The sequence below is a fragment of the Phyllobates terribilis genome, unplaced genomic scaffold (assembly GCF_046119375.1).
Source record: "Phyllobates terribilis strain yellow unplaced genomic scaffold, ASM4611937v1 Scaffold_7__3_contigs__length_470593459, whole genome shotgun sequence".
NCBI lineage: Eukaryota > Metazoa > Chordata > Amphibia > Anura > Dendrobatidae > Phyllobates > Phyllobates terribilis.
This window is the reverse complement of record NW_027362767.1, coordinates 181,845,274-181,866,546: the sequence shown is the minus strand read 5'-3', so window position 1 is coordinate 181,866,546 and position 21,273 is coordinate 181,845,274. Positions and strand designations below refer to the sequence as shown.

At 42.7% G+C, this 21,273-nt stretch overlaps 1 protein-coding gene across 2 annotated transcripts; it reads right to left on the bottom strand.

Moving 5' to 3' along the window:
• Positions 1–346: 346 nt before the first annotated feature.
• On the bottom strand, positions 347–15,513 carry CTSS (cathepsin S). Of its 2 annotated transcripts, none has more exons than XM_073639565.1 (8): positions 15,343–15,513; positions 6,734–6,863; positions 6,286–6,408; positions 3,283–3,444; positions 2,912–3,136; positions 2,014–2,179; positions 1,683–1,785; positions 347–1,083 (listed from the first exon to the last, which is right to left on the bottom strand). In XM_073639565.1, exons 2-8 carry the CDS (start codon positions 6,860–6,862, stop codon positions 984–986), a joined length of 1,008 nt encoding a protein of 335 aa, XP_073495666.1. In that variant the 5' UTR covers position 6,863; positions 15,343–15,513; the 3' UTR covers positions 347–983. The 2 variants fall into 2 exon arrangements, with proteins under 2 accessions (XP_073495666.1, XP_073495664.1); XM_073639563.1 differs by lacking the exon at positions 15,343–15,513 and adding an exon at positions 13,513–13,653.
• Positions 15,514–21,273: the final 5,760 nt, after the last annotated feature.

Genomic DNA, 21,273 nt, shown 5'->3' with positions numbered 1-21,273 from the left:
ATGAGGACCCCACACACAGTATCAGGACCCCACACACAGTATGAGGATCCCACACACAGTATGAGGACCCCACACACACAGTATGAGGACCCCACACACACAGTATGAGGATCCCACAAGTATTGACAATGAAAACAAAACAGAACCTGTAAGTGAATATTAGGTGTAAGGTGTAGGTATAAGGAGAGGATATGCCGCTGCGGATAATGAGCTGATTAACCTCAACAATATATTCAATTTGATCTTAGTTTTTCAAAATATCCCTCCGTGAGACCCCCAATCTACCCAAACACTGGACCCCACCCTTTACTGCTCAATCAGTGCCCTGCAAAAAATAAGCAATGACCCAAGTCATATCATTTTTAATTAAAACATCACTAGCTTACATGATGACGTAAAATTCAGATATGTATATAAAGACTAGCACGTCGTTCCAATCATCATCATTACAGCAAAGTTACGATTAGCGGAAAGAAATTAAATCTCGACCGATTTGTGTGCGGTTCAATCTTTGGACATGGCGGGTCCAATGCTTCAGGGCGACTATATTACTTATGAATGGGAGCACACCGCAGCCTCATTTATAAAAATTCTCAAAGGGACCAATCAGAGCTCAGCTTTTTGTCGAAATGAGAGCTACACTGCAATTGGTGATACATCAACCCCTCTGTGCATTGGGAATGAACCTGGTCACACTTTTGAGGTAGAAGTAAAATGTAGATGGGGCTTATTCTAATTTACATAAAAGGGGTATCTCTTAGACAAGTGAGCAGGGCCTAAAATTTAGGGGTGGGGTATGCAGTATGGAGATAGTAGAGTTAGAAAAGATCAAATGTATCTTGGCAAATATTCTAAAAGATCCAAATCTCTTCTTAAAATTTCCACGTAGGTCAGACCAAGGCTGGAGAAGGAGTATGACACATTGTCTGATTACGAAGCTCCTGCACCTCCCCGGCTACATCTCATGGCTAATGAAGCTTGGTTTACATCTGGGGGTAGGAAGGATAGCTGGCAATGCCGCACATGTTCCCCCGGTTCCTTGCTATATACACATAGCCTTTATCTCCGTAACTCTCTCCCCAGCTGGAAAAGAAAAAAATGGGAAACAGACAGGTTAGTCGTCATATTCCAGCTAATTTGCCTGTGTAATTTCTGTACACGTTCATTTCTCTCTGTGTAGGCAGACTGTAATGTGATCCCTCTCACAGCGCGAGTCTCGGCCATTGTCACCTCTTTCTTGGTAATGAAATATGTATGACTCTATTCATTTCAATGGGCTGCAATACCAGACGCAACCTGTGTACAACCCCTCTAATGTTTGAAGCCTAAGGCTGTAAGGCTTTAAAAAAGCCTCATTCATACAAAGGTGTCGGAGTTAATTAGACCAACCAATCAGATTCCTTCTGTTTATAAACAGAGTAAAGGACCATATCTCAGGAGCAGAGAGGCGCAGGAGCAAAAGAAAAACATCTCCGGATTCGGGAGAACAGCGGCATTTACACCAGTCAAAAATATGACATATTTATGGCAAGTTGACAGGGCCCCTTTAAGACCCACAGATTGTTTTCCCTCCCTTTAGGTGTGGATTCTGTAACAGGGGTCATGGTGCTGCCCCTATTTGAGGTGAGTCCCATTCTTCCTCAGCATAGTCTTAGCAAATACGTGTAGAAGCCAGACCTCACCTGTTTTTTATAAGCCAATAGTCTTTGCCATTAAGGTTTCCATATCCCACAGCAAGAACTCCATGGTTGACATCTTGAGTGCAAGTCGGATCGTCATAGACACCTACAGGAGACAAGAAGACATATGGTTTGATAAGGGTCTTTCCACAGCTGTGAATTATGATGAGGCTACACGGCGACTTTGGCCGCGCCAAGGGTCATGGCGGCCAATGATTGCTCATATGTAAGATAGCCTTAGAGAGAATCTGCCATGCTGAAAGAGCGCCCCCATAATCAGTGTCAGATAGAAAGTCATCCTAAATAATACAGCTATAACGTAGCAGCCCCTTACCACTCTTATAGAGATAGAAGGACGCATGCCTGGCATCGATTGCCACAGATACCGGACCCACATTGGCCACGGCTTGCTTCAGATTGTCTTCAGTTCCTGGATCCACCTCCGTGTACTTTACACATGAAGCCGCTTTGGTAGATGGGTTATAATTGCAATGTCCAGACTAAAATGGATTTATAATCAATTAGATATCATATCCGGCATAGTTATGGCTACATTAAAGGGGAACTATCAATAGGTTAAAAGTGTCCTTTTTTTTCTTTTATGTTATTACCACTGTTCCATTGATTATTCTGTTTTTTGTTTTTTTTAAATCCGCCATACGGTTCCGGAGTTATGAGCCTTTTTACTTGGTGCTAATTTTTATGGTCTTTACTACGTAGGCGTGGCTCAATTATGCAGAACAGCCTAAAGACACACCCCCAGAGAATCTGTGAGCCACGCCCCTTTTATAAAGCCCATAAAAGTAGAACAAAATAAAAAGGCCCATATCTCTGGAACCGTATGGCAGATTTCAAAAATACAAAAAGCGTAATACTCTGGAGAGAGGCGGGAATACAACTAAAGCACAAACTGACCAGATTTATTCGGATGACAGGTCCCCTATAAAGCTTCACATAGGAAACATTTCTAAAATATTTGGGAATTATTCCTTATATCATGTGGTTATTGGAAATATGGCCTGTGGGAATTTCGAGGACAGTGTTTCCAGTAGATTCCTCCGTGGAGGAAAAAAAGGCATAGAGGGGGTTGGAAAAGGGGGTATAGCCTGGAAAGGGGCGAGGCTAGGGGAGAAAGATTTTTGGTGGCAAAAAAGGGCCTGGTAAAAAATATACTACCCAGGGGAACCATTTTCTGTTGCCTACATTTCAGTCCCATATTGGCACCTACTTACCGTGGCATGATAAGGGTACGAGGCGTCGGAATCTATACCATTGTTATCTATGACATATTGAAAGGCTTGGGTCATAAACCCCCCGTCACAGCCTTTGTTGCCGTACTTCGTGGAACAATCCACGAGATTCTGAGGACTTAGGGAAACCAGCTTTCCAGTCTTCAACTTCAGCTGTCCCTCCAAGGCACCGACGGCACTGAATGCCCAGCAGGATCCGCAGGAACCCTGGAAAGGGGGAAAAAATAATACATATATATAATTTTCCATGTTGATGACACCAAACAATGATATAATGTTTTACTTTGAAAATCTGAATAGGCAAAACTGCAGTATAAAGCATGGGGGACAGATCATCCGGAGCCTATTGTTACCTGGTTTTTGACCTCTGTGACACATCCTTTAGCCCTCCAATCCACAGAGTCTGGCAATGCAGAGGTGCTGGTAATGTTCCACTTGCTACTGAGATAGTTCTTCCTGTCGTCAGGAGGCGGCACTATTAATCCAGTCAGCTGGGCTTCTACCTCCTCACTGGTCTAAGGAAATAAAAGAAGGTCAACCTGGTGTCCATAATCCAACTTTCTTAAAATCTTTGACTGGAGGCCTCCTTTAAGATGGGGGAGTTCTATCTGGTGTTCACTGAAATGTACTTAGTCATCCTATGGCGGTATTATTCAATCACGCTATGGCGGTATTATGTAATGTATGATGGTATTATTCAGCCATTTTTGTAATAAGTCAATGTGTGATTGTATTTAGTCGCACTTAGGTCCTGCTATTCGCTCAGTGTTTGGTGTATTTGTTAGGTCAATGTATGGTAGTTTTACAGTATTTGGTAACTGTGTGGTGGTATTATTTAGTCATTGTCTGGTGCTATTAAGTCATTCTTTGCTGGAATTGTGTATGGTGATATTATTGGTCAATATATGATAGTAATAATTAGTCATGATGGAATTATTTAGTCTCTGACTGGTCATATTATTTGGTTACTATAGCCATTGTGGTATTTAGTCATTGCATGGTGGTAGTATTTTCTTTCTGTATGGTGGTATTTATTTGTTCTATGGTGATATAATATGGTGATTTTAGTAATATATGGTGGTATTATTTGGTCACTGTATGGTGGTATTATTTAGTCACTGTGTGGTGGTATTATTCAGTCATTGTATAATATGACATGATTAGTATATGGCAGCATTATTCATTCATGATGGCATTATGTGGTTTCTATATGATGGTAGTAATCAGTCATGATGTGTTATTTGGTCACTGTACGGTAGTATTTAGTTCCTGTATGGTGGCATTGTTTAGTCACTGTATAATAGTATTATTTAGCTGCTGTATGGTTGTATTATATATTGGGCTCTATTGTGGTATCATTTAGTCACTGTTGGTATGATTTATTCATTTTATGGTGGTGTTATTTAGTCATGGTATGGTAGTGTTTAGTTATTGTATGTTGGTATTAGTAATACACTGAATGGTGGTATTATTTATTCACTATATGGTGATAGATACTTGCTGTATGTTGGTATTATTTGGTCTCTACATGGTGGTATTATTTAGTCACTGTGTGGTGGTATTAGTCACTGCATGGTAGTATTTAGTTGCTGTATATTGGTATTAGTTATTCACTGTATGGTGATATTATTCACTGTATGGTCATATTTACTTGCTGTATGGTGGTATTAATTATTCACTATATGGTGATATTATTTACTTGCTGTATGGTGGTAATAATCAGTCATCGTAGTATTATTTGGTTACTGTATGGTGTTATTACTTAGCTGCTGTAAGGTGGTATTATTTAGTCACTGTATGGTACTATTTAGTAGCTGTATGGTGGTATTAGTCACTATATGGTAGTATTTCAGGGTTAGCATATGTCAGTTTTTATCATTTACAGTAGTATTTTTTGGTCTTTATGTGGCGCCCTGCTGCGCATTGGTGCCACAGATCCCAGAGGGGTGCATGGATGGACTTCTCCACAAGAGGCCCTCATAGCATTCACACACCTCCACCCTACCACCTCAGACCACCAGAGGGAGCCCGGATAGGGATATATAAACTGGAGGGTGGAGTTAGGCAGGCAGTCTGTTGAGAGGAGCTCCTGCAGAAGCTAGCCTGCAGTGGAGCTCGGTCAGTCCAGTCCAGACTCAGAGAGCTCGAGTTAGTGAGCCTAGGGCGTGCCGATGCGACAAGAGCAGTGAAGCGCAGCGTGCCTGCTGCAGTGTGAAGCCTAGTGAGGGCCCCGAGAGTGTGGCGAGTGGAAAGAGAGTAACAAAGGAGGTAGAGGAGCTTTACCCGCTCACCCCAAGAACATATACCGGACACCGGGTCCGCGTCTGCAGGGATTCCTTACACCCAGCAGAAACAACGGGAACCCCTGGCGAACTATATGTCCCAGGAACACCAAAAGCTGATTACGTACCAGGGTCAGGAGTCACGGAGGCCCCAAAGACCAGGGAGTGTGTACTCCAATAGAAGGCCCTACCACCAGGTCAGCAGGTGCAAGACAGAGACCAAGTTAGGCCTAGCTCCAGGCAGGTCAGAAACTTATCAAGGAAAGGCAAGGAACAGGAGGCCCTACACCCGCTCACTGGGGAGAGTCCTGATATGCACCCTTCACCCTAAAGTGCCCTGGATCGTGCCTGAAACACCACCAGTAAAGGTACTGAAGTGAACTGTCGTGTGTGTGCCTATTCTTCCTCTGACCCAGCTGGGTCCCCTCTGTCCTGCATCCTTTCTCCTACGCTGCCCTGAGGCCCCGCTCCACCTGTGGGGAGTCGCACCAACTAAGCTGCCTAAACACCGGCCTCAGAGGACTGTCGCAGCGCTGGTGATCCTCACCAGACACCGCAGGTGGCATCACGAACATTCCCCTATCCCATACAACTTCCCCCCTTCTTTTAAGAGTGACCCCAGGGTAAGGGCCCGGGAGCCGACCACCGCGACATCCCCCAAGATCAGGCAAAAACAAGGCCCGGGCGCCGAGTCGTCCCCATCCCCTGGGCGCGTCATTTATATGGTGGTAATAGTCAGTCATTGCGGTAATATTTGGTCACTTTATGGCATTATCAGCCTTGTACTTTTTGATGACTCCATTTTTCATTAACACCAGTGCTAACCTGGGTTACTTTTTTGTAATGATTAATCCAGTGATAGAGCAGCAAAGGAGAAGAAAAGGCTCATGACAAGAACAGTGGCGCCCTGAGGATTTTGAGCTTCTAGTCACGCAGCTGTAATATTTTCTTCCACTTCTTAGTAGTAGCAGTGCAGAGCTGAAATAAAGATTGTGCTTAATTCTGCCTCTGTCCGGCCTGGTCAAGCCGTAACATAAAGAGCACGCTCGCCACATATACACGTCATATACCTACCATATCTGCCAAATAGTTCATGCCCACAGTATACGAGTGAACCCCCAGCTCATGTTCCAGGTTATGTAGAGTCACAAACTTTAGATTCTTCTCCCAGATCATTCGCCTTGTGATGTCTTCTTGCTATAGAAAAATATAGACTTTTTGGTAATTCTCAGAAGAACACACTGAAACAAAGAACGGGTTAGGTGTGGGACTAAGCTGCATGGACGCAAGAAGTATTTTTAATTATTAAATGCCTACATTTAACCATATTCACCTTTATTCATGAAGGGTATAAATAATCAAACACTCCAGAATTCTTTGGAGACCAACTCCATGTAAATGCATAAGGATGAAGAATGGGAGGTCAGAAAAGCTCCGGTAGGTGAAATGTGGAGGGGGCACATACTTTTCTCTGTATAGTATATTTAATGACAGGTATATTATCTGTCAATGCTGTTCTTACCCTTTGATCGTATTCCTTGTTATATGTAAATTTCCATAATTTCCAGTGGTTATCCAGCGCTGGGTCAATGAAGGCATTCACAGACGCAGCCACGAAGGCGGCCAACAAGACACATGTCGGGGACTTCATCCTGTCATGAGGAAATTACATTTGTACAGTGTGAAGAGTGCCCCACAAGGCAACATCTGACAACCATGTAACCTTAGAACTGTGAGCAAGACTGAGCTGCAATACCAGATCTGCCTGTAGCCAAGAGTGGCGCTATTCTTGGAACATTTTTTTTCATTCTCCCCCTACTGATGGCTGCAGCCAAACTTTTGGCATTAATGTACAATACTGACCAGAAGGAGGTTGTGACTTCTAAGTAATGACTAGAGTAGCACAAAGTTTTAGGGAAGGTTATGCGTTGTGACATTATATTTTTATAAATCTTAGGCAATGCTGAATGTACAAACGGATGATGCATTTATCGGTACTTCCCTCATGTTGCTCAACTTGATTGACAAAAGCAGAAGTTTTCCATCCGAAGGCGATAAATGAAGCTAAAACGAACAAAATCTGCTGCAGTTTCCCCCACCTGGACTGATTTTATGCACGCCTGACATTTTTTCTGTGACAATTTAGTGAAACAAGGGAAATTTTGCCCTAATAAGAAGTAATAAACAAGAATAAAGATTATTCTTTGAATTTGTACAAAATTGATAAACCATCTGCACCATATTTGAAGAACATCCGCAAAAAAAGTCAACGAGGCGAAAAAAAAGCGACTTCAAAATAAACAAAAATGTTGAATGGAGCTCAATGTCTATAGTTTTCCACTACAGAAGGAATGTAATCAATATGTGGAATTTTCCAAATTTTTCTTAACCCCTTAATGACCTCCTAATTAACCCCCTTTGATTTTTTTAAAGCAGTCATTAACATGCGCTGCCAGCAGAGCTGAAATCTACATGACCCAGTTGTTGACTTCCCCCCAGGGCATAGACGAAGTCTGCGGAGGTTTGTAACCCTATAACAGCGATCACAGCCCGACAAAAAGGAAGAAGCCGGCTGTGCTCTTCCGCACCTATCTACCTCTTTTTTAACTTGTATTTATGTGAGAGGAGAGAGAGAGACCTGCTGAGAGTTGTCCCCAATTTGCACTGTTTTTCTAATCTTACCTAGGGTTAAGGCTACAACTAAAGCTAAGGTTGGAGCTAGGATTGGAGCTAGAGCTAGGGTTAGATCTAAAGTTAGGGCTAGGGTTAGAACTTAAAGTAAAAGCTTACATTGTAGGCTAGGGTTAGAGCTAGTATTGAAGCTCAGGTTGGAGCTAGGGTTAGAATTAGAGCTAGGATTAGAGCTAGAGTAAGGGCTCAGGTTGGAACTAGGGCTACAACTGGAGTTCGAGCTAGGGTTAGAGCAAGAGTTGGAGCTCAGGTTGCAGCTAGGGTTAGAACTGAAGTTAGGGTTAAAGCTAGAGTTGGGGATAGGGTTAGAGCTATAGAAGGGCTCAGGTTGGAACTAGGGTTAGAACTGGAGTTCAAGTTTGAGCTCAGGTTGCAGCTAGGGTTAGAGCTAGAGTTGGAGCTCAGGTTGCAGCTAGGGTTAGAACTGGAGTTAGGGTTAGAGCTAGAGTTTGAGCTCAGGTTGCAGCTAGGGTTAGAACTGGAGTTAGGGTTAGAGCTAGAGTTTGAGCTCAGGTTGCAGCTAGGGTTAGAACTGGAGTTAGGGTTAGAGCTAGAACTGGAGCTAGGGTTAGAACTAGAGTTAGGGCTAGGGTTAGAGCCATAGAAGGGCACAGGTTGGAACTAGCGTTAGAACTGAAGTTCAAGTTTGAGCTAGAGTTTGAGCTCAGGTTACAGCTAGGGTTAGAGCTAGAGTTGGAGCTCAGGTTGCAGCTAGGGTTAGAACTGGAGTTAGGGTTAGAGCTAGAGTTGGAGCTCAGGTTGCAGCTAGGGTTAGAACTGGAGTTAGGGTTAGAGCTAGAGTTGGAGCTCAGGTTGCAGCTAGGGTTAGAACTGGAGTTAGGGTTAGAGCTAGAGTTGGAGCTCAGGTTGCAGCTAGGGTTAGAACTGGAGTTAGGGTTAGAGCTAGAGTTGGAGCTCAGGTTGCAGCTAGGGTTAGAACTGGAGTTAGGGTTAGAGCTAGAGTTGGAGCTCAGGTTGCAGCTAGGGTTAGAACTGGAGTTAGGGTTAGAGCTAGAGTTGGAGCTCAGGTTGCAGCTAGGGTTAGAACTGGAGTTAGGGTTAGAGCTAGAGTTGGAGCTCAGGTTGCAGCTAGGGTTAGAACTGGAGTTAGGGTTAGAGCTAGAGTTGGAGCTCAGGTTGCAGCTAGGGTTAGAACTGGAGTTAGGGTTAGAGCTAGAGTTGGAGCTAGGGTTAGAACTAGAGTTAGGGCTAGGGTTAGAGCCATAGAAGGGCACAGGTTGGAACTAGCGTTAGAACTGAAGTTCAAGTTTGAGCTAGAGTTTGAGCTTAGGTTGCAGCTAGGGTTAGAGCTAGAGTTGGTGCTCAGTTTAGAGCTAGGGTTGGAACCATGGTTAAGGTAGGATTAGGGTAGGGTCAAAAGACAAATTATATTCACATGTGTGTATGTTTCATTATGAGTATGTAGTCATGCAAATAATGTGCTTTAGAAATATTTTTTTCCTCTATTTTTGCTGTGGTCTACAAAGTATTGTCAGTCAATTTTCAAAAACGTAATTTCCTTCTTAAATGTAAAAAACATGAATGTATATGAGATCAAAGACCAGTCTAAAGAAAAACTACACACACCAACATAGTTAGCGTCATTGCAATCAGAGCGAATAAATCCAAAAATTAGGAAATAAAACAACTTTATTGAAAAATTGTTACATATGCAATTGAAGAAAATGACTAAATTTGCCTTGGTCATTACGGCCTGGAATGCTGGCAAGAGGGAAGTGGTTAAAAACTTCCAGAAAGTATAAGCAGTGCGTGCCACATACTCTAAAGTTGTCAAACCCGTCTGTAGTCAGCTAGAATTCCCCTGCTCGTGATTATCAGAAACTGCATGTAGAATTGCTGATAATAACCGGGGGTTTATGAGTTGCTGGTTCAGTTCCCTAATTCCTAAAAGTAGAGTAAAGTTGGAGTGCCCCGGTGGTGATCTGAGGGGTATCCTCAAGCTCCTGGGCCCTAACAGGGACGGCAGCCGGACAACTATTGTTCTGCAGCCGTGTGCAGGGCGCTTCCTTCCTACATGAGGGTCCTTCCCAGTGGTCTTTGTCCCCCATCATTTGGCCCCTGTGAACAGACAGGAGGCTGTACATGTGCGTCTCTCTCTTTACATTTCAGTGGGAGTTCTGCATACAAAGAGCAAGAGGATGGGAACTCTACTGCCCCCTATTGCAAGCAGTAATGTTACAAGTCAATATAAACCCTTTTTAGAGTCTTGTCACATGACTTGGGTACAAGCCAAACCAGACATCTATCTGCAGGATTGTGTTTGCCCCTTATCAGTGCAAAGCAGGAGAACAGGTCTGGCTGGGTGAGAGGCCTCTGACGGAGTCTACGGGCACTCCTCAAAAGACTATGGCTGTCATAATGCATCTGAACGCTATCTATTTATCATGCTGGTTTATACAGCACCATCATCTATCTATTATCTATCATCTATCTATCTATTATCTATCTATTATCTATCTATTATCTATCTATTATCTATTATCTATCTATTATCTATCTATCATCTATGTATCTATCTATCTATTATCTATCATCTATCTATCTATTATCTATCTATCATCTATCTATTATCTATCATCTATCTATTATCTATCTATCTATTATCTATCTATTATCTATTATCTATCTATTATCTATCTATTATCTATCTATCATCTATCTATTATCTATCATCTATCTATTATCTATCTATCTATCTATTATCTATCTATTATCTATCTATCTATTATCTATCTATTATCTATCTATCATCTATCTATCAATCATCTATCTATCTATTATCTATCTATCTATCTATCTATCTATTATCTATCTATCATCTATCTATTATCTATCTATCTATTATCTATTATCTATCTATCTATCTATTATCTATCTATCATCTATCTATTATCTATCATCTATCTATTATCTATCTATCTATCTATCTATCTATTATCTATCTATTATCTATCTATCATCTATCTATTATCTATCTATCATCTATCTATCTATCTATCTATCTATTATCTATCTATTATCTATCTATCATCTATCTATCATCTATTATCTATCTGTCAATTATCTATCTATTATCTATGTATCTATTATCTATCTATTATCTATCTATTATCTATCTATCATCTATCTATTATCTATTATCTATCTATCTATTATCTATCTAAATCTGAATGTCAGCACTCCAGACGTGAGATAGTGAAGAATACCTGTGCTCCTTGTTCCCCCATGTATGTGCACACACCCGGCTTGCACCCGTTTGCTATATGAGTTTTTTATAGTGCTGCTTTCTTTGGAGGATATCTATTTACAGTATCTAATCTATCATAATAATAATTATATTCCTATAGTATTAATATATTCCGCAACACTTAACAATTTTGCGGGGACTTGTACAGACAATAAAGACATCACAAAGTAACTAACAGATCAGCAGGTACAGGAGGAGCGAGGACCCTGCAGCTCACAGGCTACAATCTATAAGGGAATAGGCGGACAAAATAGGTAGAATGTGCCGTCATGTACGGTCCGGCCATCATCATAATAAATAAGGGTTTTCTTATAAAGCTGCCGGATCCGGTCATCAGCCGGGATCTGTAAGTGCAGTTACCGTGTGCTATTGGGTGCATGGAAGGTGTGGAGATAATGAATAGGAGGGAGCAGATTAAGATTAACATTTAGGAGGGAACAGGGGAGAGTTAGGTTGGTGAGTTGAGGTGAGAGTTCTGTCTAAACAGATGTGTTTTTAAAGAATGTTTATCAACATGGGGGCTAGATATCAGTCGGATCGTCTAGGGTAGTGCATTCCAGAACTCAGGAGCAGCTCAAGAGGAGTCTTGGAGACGGAGTTGCGAGGTTCGGATTAAGGAGGATGTTAGTCTTATATCAGTCGCAGAACGGAGGGCACGGGAGGGGTGATAGACAGAAATGAGGGATGAGATATAGGCCGGTGCAGAACTGTGGACAGCTTTGTGGGTGAGAGAGATGAGTTTGTATTGTATTCTGTGGTGATTTGGTAACCAGTGCAATGACTGGCACAGGGTAGAGGCGTCGGTGAAGCGGCCTGATAGAAATACGACCCTGGCTGCTGCATTCAGAAAGGATTGGAGAGGAGAGAGTTTGTTTAGAGGGAGACCGATTAGAAGAGAGTTGCAGTAGTCCAGACGAGAGTGAATGAGAGAGACAGTAAGAGTTTTCACAGTTTCAAAGGTGAGAAAAGGTCGGATTCTGGAGATGTTTTTAAGATGCAGGTGACAAGAGCGAGTTATTGGATATAGTGAATAAAGGAAAGTTCTGTGTCCAATACAACCCCAAGACAGCGGGCGTGCTGCCGGGGAGCTATGGTGGCACCACCCAAGGTAATGGCAATATTGGGCATAGGTAGGTTACTAGAGGAAGGAAACACGAGAAGTTCAGTTTTGGAGAGATTCAGTTTCAGATAGAGGGAGGACATGATGTTAGAGACAGCGGACACAAAATCCCTGGTGTTTTGTAATAATTCAGGGGTGATGTCAGGAGACGATGTGTATAATTGGGTGTCATCGGCATAGAGATGATAATGGAACCCAAATCTGCTGATGATTTGCCCAATAGGGGCAGTGTATAGAGATAAGAGGAGGGGGCCTAGGACTGGGCCCTGCGGAACCCCAATAGTAAGGGGACGGGGAGAGGAAGAGGAGCCGGCAAAAGATACAGTGAAGGAGCGGTCAGAGAGGTAGGAGGAGAACCAGGAGAGAACAGTGTCCTTGAGACCGATAGAGCGGAGCATAGTGAGGAGGAGCTGGTGATCCAGTGTCAGATGCTGCAGAGAGATCCAGGAGAATCAGCAGGGAGCAGTGACCTTTGGATATAACTGTTAGTAGATCATTAGAGACTTTAGTGAGGACAGTTTCAGTGGAGTGTAAAGAGCGGAAACCAGATTGTAAAGGGTCAAGAAGAGAGTTATCTGAGAGATAGCGGATTAGACAAGAGTAGAAAAAGTATTCCAGGAGTTTACAGATGAAGGGAAGATTAGAGACCGGTCTGTAGTTAGCAGTGCAGTTCTGGACGAGGGATATTTTTTTAAGTAAAGGGGTTATGATGGCATGTTTAAATGAGGAGGGAAAGATACCTGAAGAGAGGTTAAATATTTTAGTTAGGTGAGTAGTGACAGCTGGGGAAAGAGACTGCAGGAGATGTGGGGGAATAGGGTCATTGTTGCAGGTTGTAGGGCGAGAAGAAGTGAGGAGCCTGGTCACTTCTTCTGTGACCGACTCGAAGGTGGAAAGTGAACTTGAGGTGCAGGAGGGAAGAAGATCAAGACTCTGAGGGGATTGTGCAAAAATATGCTGACAGATGTAGTAGATTTTTTGTAGGAAATAAGTGTCCAGATTGTCAGCGCTTAGGTTGGTGAAGGGGGTCTATACTTTAGGGCTCACGAGGGAATGGAAAGTTTTGAAGAGTGGTTTTGGATTGTCAGTTAGTGATGTGATGAGGGTGGTGAAATGGACTTGTTTAGCCAGATGGAGAGCAGAGTTATAAGTTTTGAGCATGAACTTATAGTGGATGAAATCTTCTGCTGAAAGTGATTTTCTCTACAGAAGTTCGACGCACCTTGAGCAGCGCTGGAGAAAACGTGTTTTCATTGTGTGCCAGGGCTGCCGTTGTCTGTGTCAGGTCTTTCTACATGTAGCAGGAGCTGCTTCATCCAGGGCACTCTGCAATCTATTAATGTAGTGTGGCAAGGCTGAGTCTGGACAGGAGAGGGAGGAGATTGGGGCTAAAGATCAGTATAGATTGTTTATAAGCTGCTGGGTATTGATGGAACGTAGATTTCTGGACATGTGATAAGTCAGGTGTCCTGGGTGTGGAGACAGTTCTTGGCAGAGAAGGAATTAAGGTAGGAGAGTTAGTAAGCTGTGACAGGCCAAAGGAGGAGGTTAGAGAAAGAAGATGAGTGGCAGATGGGGAGAGAGGATCACCAATGGGGATGTTAAAGCCCTTCATGATGAGAGTGGGAATGTCACATGATAGAAAGTGTGGAAGAGAGGTAGCAAAGTGATCCAGGAACTGACAAGTGGGGCCTGGAGGGCGATATACAACCGCCTATCACAGGAAGAAGAGTTTGAAGAGTCTAACGGTATGGACTTCAGAGGAAGGAAACATATGTGAGGATACGGGGGGGGGGGGGGGGGATAACCTGGAAAGCACATTGTGATGAAAGGAGCAGACCAACACCTACATCTTGTCTGTTCTCGGGTCTGAGGGTATATCACAATTGTAGCCCACCATATCAGAGAGTGACAACGACGGTGGTGTCAGACTACTGGATCCAGGTTTCAGTGAGAGCCAGAAGGTTAAGGGGAATTGGAAAGGAAGCAGTTTTGGATGTAGAGGAGCTTGTTGCACACTGACCGTGAGTTCCAGAGGGCACAGTTACAGGAGACAGGAGAAGCCTGCACTGAATGTTTATAAGGTAATTAGGGTTTCTTTGTGCTGCAGGATGAGAATTATATATATATTAGTAGAAGGAGGGCCGGGGTTGAGAGAGATGTCCCCAGCGACTAGGAGAAGAAAAAGAAAGAGAGCAGATTGTTTAATGATTTGTGTCAGTGTTTTGTGCGCTATAGTATCTTTGAAATCTTGTGACATCAAGAGACATGTTCACACTTGACAGATGTAACACAAGCAGATCTGTGAATAATGGCTTCTGGTCACTTCTGGACCATTTTTGGTATATTTCTAATGTGCACTTAAAAGCTGAACTTGAGAAGAGGCACTCAGAGGCGCACTGAGATCTATCTATCATCTATCTATCATCTATCTATCAATCATCTATCTATTATCTATCATCTATCTATCATCTATCTATCTATCTATTATATATCTATCTATCAATCATCTATCTATTATCTATCTATTATCTATCATCTATCTATCATCTATCTATCATCTATCTATCTATCTATTATATATCTATCTACTATCTATCTATCTATCTATTATATATCTATCTACTATCTATCTATCTATCTATCTATTATCTATCATTTTGCTATTATCTATCTATTATCTATCTATCATCTATCTATCTATCATCTATCTATCAATCAATCATCTATCTATTATCTATCATCTATCTATCATCTATCTATCTATTATATATCTATCTACTATCTATCTATCTATCTATTATCTATCATTTTTCTATTATCTATCTATTATCTATCTATCATCTATCTATCTATCTATCCATTATCTATCTCATATGTATCTGTCTATTTCACACTTAACCACAGTACATAAATACTTCTAGATCTTTCTGGACTTTCCACTATCTGACATTGCAGGCAGCCTATAATTATCTAGTCTGAATGGCTGATAACAGAGAACAACAGACCGTATTGATCTGCAGGGTCCATGCAGATCAGATAGTGATCTTACCTTAAAACAATCAGCAGCTACGATCCGCAGCCCTCACCTGCCGAGAAGGAGACCGAGGAGAAGTTGTCGGTAACTTATGGGTTGAACACTTCTGCTCAGAGAACGAGGAAGAGGAACTTGGTGCAACGATCGCACGATTTCACTTTCATTTATGTCATCTACCTCTTCTCCAATCACCATTTACATTTCTGTTATTTCCCCTTCTCATATTTCTCCTCCCATTCAGAAGCCGCAGCTTGGATCAGAAAGACAAACATCTGATATGGAGTTACGTATGAGAAAACACACATCCTGCCTTCTAGGTGTAGAAAATCCAGAGTACGTGCACTTATTTAATGTTCCAATACACCTAAAATTTAAAAAAATGGAGTAAATTGTCTAGATTAAAAAAAAAATCTCCCCCCCGTTTGGTGTATACAGCTCCCATGCAGATTTATTTGTTGCAGATCTCAAATAAACTGTTTGTGGTAGATGTCACAGATGACAAAAAAGAATCGTAACTCAACAATCGCATTTTTTCGGTTGAGCATATCCTCCAATTAATGCAATAAAAACCATTATAGGTCACCCAAACTAATATCAATAAAACTACAGCTCGCCAAGCAAGTTCGTAAAAAAAATTTGCTCAGTCATGAAGGAATTAAGCGCTCGGTTTTTATGACCACCAGGAACTGAATATTTTTACCAAGCTTAACTTGCGGTTAAAGGTTATTCCCAAAAATGTCATCATTTTATACAAGCAACAGTATCTGCCATGAAAACTGTTCATTTACACTACAAGCCCAGCATACTGTTCCTTTCTTGTACCTTTGCAGCTTTTTCATCTCCCTCTGCTCTTCTGTGCCTACAGCATCAGTCTTATCTGCTAAAACTTCATTTCCCAGCAGCACCCTTCTTCTCCTGAGAGCTGCGGGCCCCTCCCCCTGCCCTCCTGATATTGATAGACTGACCTCAACATGGGCAATATTTATTGTTAGGGATGAGGTAACCATTGATAGTCACTACATTCAAAACTATTTGACCAATATTCACGTTTCATTGTCTGTTAATGGGGATCTTCGGAGCATGATCATGATCTCCCCTGCAAGTGTAGCTGATCTGAGTATAGCATAGCATAGTTGAGCTGTGCAGTGCAACAACATGGCTGTCAAGACAAGAAGGATGCAGTGAGTAGTTCTGGGGTGTTTACTTAGACATGCATAAGTGAATCTGCTTTTTTATGAATTGGGGTCATTGGGTGCATCTGCAGCTGATATCCGTGCGATCTTCGGCATAGCTGAGCTGAGCTGTGCTTACAACCTGACTGTTAGATGTTTTCTTAGACAGAACATTAGGAGCTTCTGCAGCTGATACCAGCGCGATCTTCAGGCATAGCATAGCTGAGTTGTGCTTACATTTTGGCTGTCAGATGTTTTATTAGACAGGGTCATTAGGTGCATCTACAGCAGGTATCAATGCGATCTTCAGGCTTGGCATAGCTGAACTGTGCCGCAACCCATCTGTCACATGGTTTATTAGACAAGGTCCTTACATGCATTTGTAGATGGTATCGGTGAGATCTTCGGAATAACATAGCTAAGCTGTGTTTACAACCTGGCTATCAGATGTTTTCTAGACAGGGTAATTAGGTGCATCTACTTTCAGTGCGATCTTCAGCATAGCATGGCTGAACTGTATTAAAACAGGGCTACCATATGTTTTATTAGACAGGGTCATCAGGTACATCGGCAGCTAGTACCAGTGCGATTTTCAGCACAGCATGGCTGAACTATACTGAAACCCGGCTGTCATATGGTTTATTAAACAGGGTCATTAGGTGCATCTGAGTATTCTTGACCAATAGCATTATAACTACTGGATGATGTAAGGTAAAGAGACCCCCGGGGAAGAGTCATCATTAGGGGGGTGATAGCTGCACACCAGTGCAGATTTGAAAATAGGATGTATTGGCACACATTATGATTTGGGGAATAACCATTTAACTGTGAACATAAAATACTCTTCTCTTCCCAAAGTCTATTCACAGTAGAATGTCTGGAAGGGGTTAAATAATTTCTAGATGTCTGAACTGGTTTTAGACTGACTTATAGCATTGCCAGTAGGAAACAAAAGAGTGTAAGGCAGCAAGAAACTGAACACCATCGGAGGTTATGTAATTACTACATGACATTGAATGTAAAGGACAATATCAAATATTAGGATCTAGAATATCAGGACACTCGAGAGCCTTGTGTCTCACCTAAAGGCAAGTTCCCACAGACCCATAATGGTGCAACACGAAGTCAGTGGGCTAAGGCACATGACGCAAAAAAGGTCAGACTCAGAAGTCAGACTGTGCAGCACATCCTCAAAAAATATAGATCAGTGTCATTGTGTAATACTTACTGCAACAAAAAAAAACAATATATCTAAGACAGCAAAGCCCATTGTCACAGAACAGGCCCAGCAATGTAGACGAGCTTGGTTTGTCACAGAGTCCAGGAAAGAATTGTCACAGCAGTATAGCAGAGTTGTCCAGAGATATAGCAGGGATAGATTTATCATAGAAGCCGAAGTAGAACTTGCCAGCAATATAGCAGTTTCCCATCAAAAAACAGGGCTGGGTATGTCACCGAGTACAAGGCAAATTTGGCACAGCGATAAGGCAAGGTTATCCAGCAGAGCTAGGTCTGACACAAAGTCTAATGCAGTACTCGCAAGCAGTATAGTAGAGGTGGGTTTGTCAAAGACAGAACTGGCCAACAATATAGCAGAGTTGCCCAGTGATGTGGCAGAGCTAGGTCTGTCAGAGAGTCAAAGGCAGAACTGGAAAGCAATATGGTAGAGTTGTCCATAGCTGGGTTTTTCACAGAGCCCTAAAGAGAAGTGGCCAGTGTTACAGTAATGTTTCCCAACGATATAGCAGAGCTGGGTTTGACACAAAGCCCAATGCAGTACTCACAAGCAGTATAGCAGAGGTGGCTTTGTCAAAGACAGAACTGGATAACGATAAAGCAGAGTTGCCCAGTGATGTAGTAGAGCTAGATCTGCCACAGAGTCCAGAAGAAGAGGCCAAAGATATAGCAGTGTTGCCCAATAATAGAGCAGAGCTAGGTCTGCCACAGAGTCCAGAAGAACTGGCCAATGATGTAGCAGAGTTGCCCAGTGATGTAGTAGAGCTAGGTCTGCCACAGAGTCCAGCAGATCTGGCCAATGATATAGCAGAGTTGCCCAGTGATGTAGTAGAGCTAGGTCTGTCATAGCGTCCAACACAGAACTGGAAAGCAGTATGGCAGAGTTGCCCAGAGCTGGTTTTTCACAGAAACTAAAGAGAACTGGCCAGCATTAGATCAGAGTAGGGCTTGTCACAGAGTACAAACCTGTTGCTATTTCAGCTGGACCCACAGAGAAACAATGAGAGATAGCAAAAGGCGGAGGATCCGGCGCCCTGCCCTGGATCCAGGAGAGTTGAGTAACACATTGCCATATATTGATGCCTAAATAACAACACAGAGCTCACATACCTACATACAGTGACTACATCATAGCCCCATACGTGCAGTTATCCTATAATAGCGCTATACAGTGCAAATTACGGTTTATGCTGGACGCAAGCCTTGGGTGACAGGTTATTGGTGGCGTCTTCCTCATGGGTTTCACGTCCCTAAGGCCATTATAAAGCGACTATGTGGTATAAAGACTGAGGTCTAGGAAAGAAAACTCAACATTATGATTCAGCATTTCTTGTATCATAAAGGACATGAAACTGCAAGTTGGTGGCAATTAGAGGAACATACACACATAACCAATGGTGGAAGCTCACATGATGTACTAGGTTATGTAATGTGAATATGGAAATATTGTGCGGTCCGACGCCAGATACAGTCAGTACATAGGGGGATATACGTGTAGGGGATAATAGGGTTCCTGTACACTCCAAGATATTCCACCACAAGAATACGGCGCTGAGCTTGCTGCATATGACGCGCCCCCTGGGCCGTGTGTGGGGTAATACCCGGAGCCGGGTCTCTGTGTAATGCTGGGGGTTGTAGTCTCCGTGGCGGCGACCCGGTTCCGTGGCTCAGGGTGGTCAAACCAGTGGCGGATCTGTTTATTTGGTTTTCAATGTTTAAATGTCCGACTACGCCACCCGTGGATTGCGGTCAGGATGAACCGCCGCTGCAGGGCAGACCGCTGAGGCTGATGTTGTGTGCGCAGCAGAGGGTAGTATAACTCCCCACAGGAGGAGTATAGCCTCAGGGCAGCGTGTGTAGATGATTGGGGTGATGGTGCGCGGGAGCAACAGTAATGACTCAGAGTCCAGTGATGCAGTCCAGGGTCTTTACTCACAGTTTTACACTCCAAGCCACTCCTGCAGGTAATGGCTGCCCACGTCGTACTGTGCTCACCAAGTGAGGGGCTTGGCCAACTCCCAGGTCTCTTTGGAGTGCTTTTCAGGACCCCCTTCATGTGTCCTTTCTCTGGCCTGTCGTACCCCACAAGTGACCTCGTTTCTGTCCAGCTGCCTCGGGCCTTGGCGGGCAAACGTATGTTCCGTTTCCCTGGGTCCTATATGGTGCCTTCCTAACGGGTGTAGTGAGGGGCCGTGACACGTGCAATGCCACAGCCTCTGGTTACTAGCTGAGGGTAGTTGCTCTCCTCCATTAGATGAGGGATCATGTGAGATCGGCAAGTTCCCAATACACCATAATACTAAAGTATTGCAGTGTATTGTACAAGTGACTGCAGGTTCAAGTCCTGTGGGGGGACATAAAAAAAATGTCAAAAATATTTCAACAAAAATAAAAAAATGTATATTTACAGGTGCGTCTCACTAAATTAGAATATCATCAAAAAACTCATTTATTTTAGTTCTTCAATATAATAAGTGAAACTCCTATATTATATAGAGTCATTACAAACAGAGTGATCTATTTCAAGTGTTTATTTCTGTTAATGTTGATGATTATGGATTACAGCCAATGAAAACACAAAAGTCATTATCTCAGTAAATTAAAATAATTAACAAAAAACACCTGCAAAGGCTTCCTAAGCGTTTAAAAAGGTCCCTTAGTCTGTTTCAGTAGGCTCCACAATCATGGGGAAGAATGCTGACTTGACAGATGTCCAGAAGGCAGTCATTGACACACTCCACAAGGTCCCAGAGTCTGGAGGAAGAGTGGAGAGGCCACAATCCAAGCTGCTTGAGGACTAGTGTGAAGTTTCCACCATCAGTGATGGTTTGGGGAGACATTGTCATCTGCAGATGTAGGTCCACTGTGTTTTATCAAGACCAAAGTCAGCGCAGCAGTCTACCAGGAAATTTTAGAGCACTTCATGCTTCCCTCTGCCAACAAGCTTTTTGGAGATGGAAATGTCATTCTCCAGCAGGACTTGGCCCCTGTCCACACTGCCAAAAGTACCAATACCTGGTGTAAAAACAACAGTATCACTGTGCTTGATTGACCTTAACCCCATAGAGAATCTATTATAGAGAATCTACGGGGTATTGTCAAAAAGAAGATGAGAGACACCAAACCCAACAATGCAGACGAGCTGAAGGCTGCTATCAAAGCCACCTGGGCTTCCATAACACCTCAGCAGTGCCACAGGCTGATCGCCTCCATGCCACATTGCCGCATTGATGCAGTAATTGATGCAAAAGGAGCCCCGACCAAGTATTGAGGGCATTTACTGAACATACATTTCAGTAGGCCAACATTTCGGATTTTAAAAACATTTTTCAAGCTGTTGTTATAAAGTATTCTAATTTACTGAGATAATGACTTTTGTTTTTCATTGGCTGTAATCCATAAACATCAACATTAACAGAAATAAACACTTGGAATAGATCACTCTGTAATGACTCCATATAATATATGAGTGTGACATGCAAAAGTAGTGCTGTTTCTTCCAAAGCATCCAGGAACTAGAGGGGTTAACACAGTCACA